Source organism: Eriocheir sinensis, chromosome 61 (genome assembly GCF_024679095.1).
Source record: "Eriocheir sinensis breed Jianghai 21 chromosome 61, ASM2467909v1, whole genome shotgun sequence".
NCBI classification, from domain to species: Eukaryota; Metazoa; Arthropoda; class Malacostraca; order Decapoda; family Varunidae; genus Eriocheir; species Eriocheir sinensis.
The window spans coordinates 10,586,832-10,593,812 of record NC_066569.1 but is presented as its reverse complement, the minus strand read 5'-3'; the positions used below and the strand labels follow the sequence as shown (position 1 = coordinate 10,593,812).

At 39.9% G+C, this 6,981-nt stretch overlaps 1 protein-coding gene across 1 annotated transcript in view; it reads left to right on the top strand.

Moving 5' to 3' along the window:
• The first annotated feature begins 174 nt into the window (after positions 1-174).
• Positions 175-6,981, top strand: part of LOC126986460 (lysophospholipid acyltransferase 6-like) — a 34,198-nt gene continuing 27,391 nt past the window's right edge. The window contains 1 exon segment of the mRNA XM_050842664.1: positions 175-375. Within this exon segment, the coding sequence (XP_050698621.1) occupies positions 190-375 (186 nt within the window). The 5' untranslated portion in view covers positions 175-189.

The following is a 6,981-nucleotide window of genomic DNA, read 5'->3' as shown; positions in this document are numbered from 1 at the left end:
CGGTTCCAAAGTCCTCCATGCCCTTAATCATTTCCCCTTTTTAGACCCATCCATCACAAAAAATCAACCACCAGGAGACTTTAAAACAATCCATCGTTCTTATACGCTGCAGAAAAACCCGAACCATGTGTGCTTGGGGGGCGTGGAGGTCACCAGGGAGGGGCACCAATAATGGCGTCATCTACCATTATGGCGAGTGACGGCAGCCCTCAGTGTTGGCTCTGGCCTGGAGGAGAGAGGGTGTGCGCCGCGCTGCTCTCCCACGCCGCCGCTATGGCCACAGAGGACGCTGTTTCACCACAATGGGAGGAATTTTACTTGGGGTCGCGGCGTTTCATGTTTGTGGCGGACAGCCTCGGCATGCCCATCGACCAGGTGAAGAGGAGCTGTGTGTGTGGAGGGGCTGTCGAGGGAGGGAGGGAAAAAAAGGCGGAAAAGTGATGCCATTTTATTCAAATCCTTTCTTTTATTTTTTTCCCGCTACCCTTTTTTTTTTTATCCTTCCTGTCTTTGTTTCCCTCCTTTCCTTTCGTGTTTGTTTTCCTTCCTTCTCGTTGTTGCATCTTCTCTATTCTCTTCCTCTCCACTGTTCACCTACTTGTTGCTGGTCTGTTCCCCTTTCTTCCTCTTCCTTCTTTCTATCCTTCCCTTTTTCTCTCCATCTTTCTTTCCTTCCTTTCGTGTTCGTTTTCTTTCCTCTCCTGTATTCTCTTCCCCTCCACTGTTCACCTACTTGTTGCTGCTCCTTTCTCCTTTCTTCCTCTTCCTTCTATCTATCCTTCCCTTTTTCTCTCCATCTTTCTTTCCTTACTATCGTGCTCGTTTTCTTTCCTCTCCTCTATTCTCTTCCTCTCCACTGTTCTCCTACTTGTTGCTGCTCCTTTCTCCTTTCTTCCTCTTCCTTCTATTTATCCTTCCCTTTCTCTCTCCGTCTTTCCTTCCTTTCTCTCCTTTTGTGCTTGTTTTCTTTCCTCCTCTTTATGGCGTGTCTCTGTTTTCTGCCTCTCCTCTCCATTCGTCACTTACTCTCTTTTCTCCTTTCTTTCTTCCCTTTTTCTCTCCGTCTCTCCTCCTGTTCTTGTTTCCTTCTATCCTTTCCTTTCGTCCTTCCTCTCCTTCTCTCTTACCTCGATCTGTTTGTCTCTTTTCTCTCGTCCACTTACTTGTTGCTGGATATTCTTGAGCCCTCCTTTTCTCCTTCTCCCATTGTTTCCTTCCCTCCTTCCTTTAGTAGTCATAATTTCTCTCTATCACCTCTCCCTCTCCTCTGTTCTCCCGTCCACTTACTTGATGCTGGATATTCTGACCCCTCCCCCCCCTTCCTGACCTTGACCTGGCCCGCCGCCCCCCGAGTAAGGGTGTGGCGGCCCCCTGACCCCCGTGGAGGCGTCAGGGGAGCATGTGGGCGGGGGTTGAATGTGGTGTGGGTTTGACCTCTGCGGTTGTCATGTGGTTCACCCTGCCGCCCTGTCCTCTCTCTCTCACACACACACACACACACCTACCTACCTACCATCCTCTTCTTTACCATGCACATACACACCTATCCTTGACACACAAACTCTCTCTCTCATGTAAATAAGCTGTTTGCTATATTACTTTAGTTGTTTGTTTATTTATTTACTTATCTGGCTGTTTTTTGTTTGTTTGTTCTTTGTTTATATATTGTCAAGTGTCAGGTTATTATTAGTAGAAGTGTTTATTTTGTTTCTCTTGATATTTTTTTATATTATGAGAAAACTAAACCAGTGAAGTTAAAGGATGGAAGTGTGTGTGTGTGTGTGTGTGTGTGTGTGCTGAGGTAGTGTTCCTAATTAAGGTTCCTAGGTTCATTATGTGTGTGTGTGTGTGTGTGTTTCTTTTTATTCCCAGTTGGTAATTTATTTCCTTTTATGTTTTGTTCTTTATTTAATTCATTTTTCTTTTTTTCTGTGGTAGTTGTTGCTATTTTTTGTCATTATTTCTTTGTTTTGATGTTTGTTTGTTCTTTCATTCATCATTCAAGTTCCTTCTTTCTTTCCTTCTGCTTTTTTATTCTTTCTTCACATTTTTGTTTCTTTCCTTCATTTTTTTTTACTTTATTCTCCTCTTTTTTGCCTTCTTTTTCTGCTTCTTCCTTTCATTACTGTCTCCATTTCTTTCTTTTTCTTTCTTATGGTCATTCTTTCTCTTTCTTTCCTAGTACTTACCTCTCTCTCTCTCTCTCTCTCTCTCTCTCTCTCTCTCTCTCTCTCTCTCTCTCTCTCTCTCTCTCTCTCTCTCTCTCTCTCTCTCTTTTTTCCCTCTGTTCCTTTCTCATTCTTAATTAAATCCTCTCCCTTTTTTCATCCATTTCTTTTTTGTGTTTCTTTCTTACTCTCCTTTGTTTCCTTTTTCTCTTACTTTTGTATCTTCTTTCTCTCATCATTATTTCTCTCCCTTTATTCAATCTTTCATTCCTTTTTAATTTCCAGTACAATATATATTTTTTCATCAACAAATATATAATTAAATATACTAGAGAAAGAAGATTTACCCAATTAATACAAAGAAAATGCTCGGGTGATTTGATTTTTTATCCCACACCGAGTTATAATTTCTTCTCAGCATCACATTAATTGAAGTAGAGTTAAGAGCCATATAAAAAAACATCAACATCCCTTACCTGTGTTGAGTCATTGGTGAAAGATTGTAGACAGGAAATTCTCTCTCTCTCTCTCTCTCTCTCTCTCTCTCTCTCTCTCTCTCTCTCTCTCTCTCTCTCTCTCTCTCTCTCTCTCTCTCTCTCTCTCTCTCTCTCTCTCTCTCTCTCTCTCTCTTCATTTGTATTGGTTTTCTTTCTTCTCTTTTCTATTCATGTTTCTTTCCTTCTGATATAAGATGTGAAATTAATCTCTCTCTCTCTCTCTCTCTCTCTCTCTCTCTCTCTCTCTCTCTCTCTCTCTCTCTCTCTCTCTCTCTCTCTCTCTCTCTCTCTCTCTCTCTCTCTCTCTCTCTCTCTCTCTCTCTCTCTCTCTCTCTCTCTCTCTCTCAGTAAATTAATTCATCATAGTCTGCTGAATAAAAGTCTTAAGTAAACTCAAACATATACATACCATACCATAATAATAAATACATATACATACATACCTAACTGCATACTTACACACCCACATACATATACAATACTAAAATAGGGATACTTATATATACCTATACACACATATACTACATACCTAACTGTATACCATCATACATACATATACATACAATATTAAGAGAGAGAAACACACATACCATTACATATATATACCAATCCTCATGCCAACATACCCATTCTTCAGTATTGCCAAGTTGAAAACATCTCTCTTGTTACTGCCTACCTTCTTTTCCTTTCTCTCCTTCCTTCCTTCTCTTTCTTGTTATTTTTCTTTTATTTTTTGCCTTCCATATCCCTCTTATTTTCTTTCTTTTTTGCTTCCCTCCCTCCTTATTTTTCTTATTTTTTTCTTGTATATCTTTTATCTTAATCTCATAACTCAATCTGTGTATTATCTCTCCTTTTATCTTGTTTTCATTTCTTATATTTGTTTCTTTTCTTTTGCATATTCTCATTTTCTGTTAACTCTCTCTCTCTCTCTCTCTCTCTCTCTCTCTCTCTCTCTCTCTCTCTCTCTCTCTCTTTTCTTTATTTTTACCTCTTACATATTGCAATTGAATACATATATGTCGATGAGCGGTCTCTCTCTCTCTCTCTCTCTCTCTCTTGCTAGCCTACCTTTCTTATCTCTCTAATTTTCCTCTCAGTCAGCCTTATCTCCTTCTCTCTCCAGGTCTTCCTGTTTACACTTCCTTATCTTAACTCATCCCACTTCCTGTCTTTAATTCTACTCATTTCCTCCTTACTTTACTTGCTTCCCTCATTCATTCTTTCACTGATTCATTTCTTTGTGTACATATTAATGAATTCTGTGATGTGGTTTGAGCTTGTAACAGTGTTGGAACTGACCTCAAGGGAATGGCCTAGGAAGGGAGAGGTTGTAATATGGGTGATTACTTTCATTGTGGTCTCCTCTGTGATAAATGGCATAAAATAACAGATGTGCTATTTGTAGATTAATAATGTGTGTGCTTGTCATTCATTCATATTTGAGTGTTATGTGCTTAATGGTTTGTACAGCATTGTGTGTGTGTGTATGTGTGTGTGTGTGTGTTGCTTGAATTTTGCAGTAGAACATTTCTCTCCTTAATTACTTGTCCCCTTGCCACATTTAGGTCAGCAGTATTAGTAGTAGTAGTTAGATATGTATTGTTTTTAATGTTTTTTTTTCTCTCTCTCTCTCTCTCTCTCTCTCTCTCTCTCTCTCTCTCTCTCTCTCTCTCTCTCCAAACGTACTATTCTACTGTGTTTATAAAGTGTGCTGTGGCGGATATGAATTCTGTTTTAGCGTGTATTGTTGTTGTTGTAGCTAATAGTAAATGTTCTTCTATGTGTGTGTGTGTGTGTGTGTTATTTGCAGGTCTTTTTCCCTCTACTAATTGCTGGAATGGTTTGTGTGTGTGTGTGTGTGTGTGTTTTGCAAAGTGAAGCAGGCAAGCAATGAGTCAGTCAGTTGGTAAGTTAGGGAGGCAAGCAGTCAGCCAGTAAGTCAGTCAGGCGGCAGATCAATGGCTCAACATGGAGGTCCCCGTACCACCAGTCCGCCCTATCAGTTAAGAGGCTGACAGGCATTTTTTGGAGGGTGACATGCACTCTAGCGGACACTCATTGATAAAGCATGAATTTCCGTGTCGGGCTGCCTTTGACACTACAAGAAAGAGTCAGCTGAGGAGAGATAGCTAATACATGGGAGTGTGAGTTTGAAGAGATGAGAGAGCCACGTGCAGCCATAGTGTATGTTGCCAACTTTACCTATACCTCTTCAGTGGGATGTACCTGTGTGTTAAAAGGTTAATGAACACCAGCAAAGAGCCAGGGTGATGCTGCAAAAAGTGTCGGCTTAGAGGAGTTAGTACATGTGTGTGTGTGTGTGTGTGTGTGTGTGTGTGTTGAGAAATGGGAAAGCCTTGTCAATTAGGTGCACTTTGGTGTGGAAACATATAAGAAAATAACGATTAAAACAACACAGCGAAGTACTAATTAAAGAATAAAGAATCAAAAACTGTACCAAAAAATCGCTTGAACACTTATGAATGCTTATGCGTGCTTGAGCCATGAGTGGTTTAGTGGGTCAGTGCCAAGTCATGGATGTGAAGAGCCAGGAGGAGGCTATTCTAACCCTATTGCCACTGCTTGACGTCAGGAAGGGCAATCCCCCCTAATGCAACCCTACATGAACTTGCTTGAAAACTGTCCGGAGAGAGAAGAATATTGTCTGATTTTTTTAACCTGGTAGCAGCGAGGATCATGTTTCTTAATGGTTCCCCCCAAGCAAGTATATAAATCCTCACACATCATACTTTAAGAGAGAGAAAGAAGCACATGAGTTCAGATCCTAAGTTTCCCATACAGAACAAACACAGATCTTAGAGTGTTAGACCACCATTCGGTTAGTATCCCCTTGTATATAAATCCTCACACACCATACTTTAACCCGGTAGCAGCGGGGATCATGTTTCTTAATGGTCCCCCCAAGCGAGAAAAATGAGAAAAAAATCATCCCTCACACAAACCATTTCATAATATATATAAAAGCATTTGTGATCAGATTATGTATCATCTATTTTAGGGGGGTTAAATCATGGCACAAATTTGGCCCGTCGCTGCTACACGGTAAACCCACAGATTAAACCCCAAAATAGATGATACATAATCTGATCACAAATACTTTGATATATATTATGAAATGGTTTGTGTGAGGGGTGATTTTTTTCTCATTTTTCTCGCTTAGAGGGACCATTAAGAAACATGATCCCTGCTGCTACCGGGTTAATCATCACAGGCTTATTTTATGGACATGTGTGTGTGTGTGCTCAGTTAAAGGAAAATCTATAGAGAGGGACGGAGTGTGGTCATCTTTTTTGTGAGTCGTGACAAATTTTATAGGCATGAGTGTGTGTGTGTGTGTGTGTCATTGGTCTTCGATATGTCACAGTAGCGTTGAATACTATGGCGTCTTGACACTCTTACCCATTACACGCTCATGGATAGATTTGTTGTGTCATTAGTCACCCACTCTGGCAGGCTCTTTGGGAGGGGAGGGAAGGTGTGTGTGTTGGCAGGCTGGGATGGAAGGACTTGGCCGTCTCTCTTGTGTCACCCTCTCAATGATTAGCGGAGGTGTGATGACAGTCATTCTGGGTGCTGAGAGGAGTCCAGAAAGTGACTGTCGCCAATTTGAAGTGTTTTGTAATTTATATTTGTGACTGAATGAGTTTTTTTTTTTTTTTTTTTTTTTTTGACCGTATAGCTGTTTTCTGAGCTTTGTTTTTACACTGAATAACCGTTTCCTGTCCTTTAATCTTGGCTGTTTTATCTCCTTCAATTTTGACTGTTTTCTGTCCTTCAAATTTGACTGTTTTCTGTCCTTCAAATTTGACTGTTTTCTGTCCTTCAAATTTGACTGTTTTCTGTCCTTCAAATTTGACTGTTTTCTCTCATTCAAATTTGACTGTTTTCTGTCCTTCAATTTTGACTGTTTTCTGTCCTTCAAATTTGACTGTTTTCTCTCCTTCAAATTTGACTGTTTTCTGTCCTTCAATTTTGACTGTTTTCTGTCCTTCAAATTTGACTGTTTTCTCTCCTTCAAATTTGACTGTTTTCTGTCCTTCAATTTTGACTGTTTTCTGTCCTTTAAATTTGACTGTTTTCTGTCCTTCAAATTTGACTGTTTTCTGTCCTTCAAATTTGACTGTTTTCTGTCCTTCAAATTTGACTGTTTTCTGTCCTTCAAATTTGACTGTTTTCTCTCCTTCAATTTTGACTGTTTTCTGTCCTTCAAATTTGACTTTTCTGTCCTTCAAATTTGACTGTTTTCTGTCCTTCAAATTTGACTGTTTTCTGTCCTTCAAATTTGACTGTTT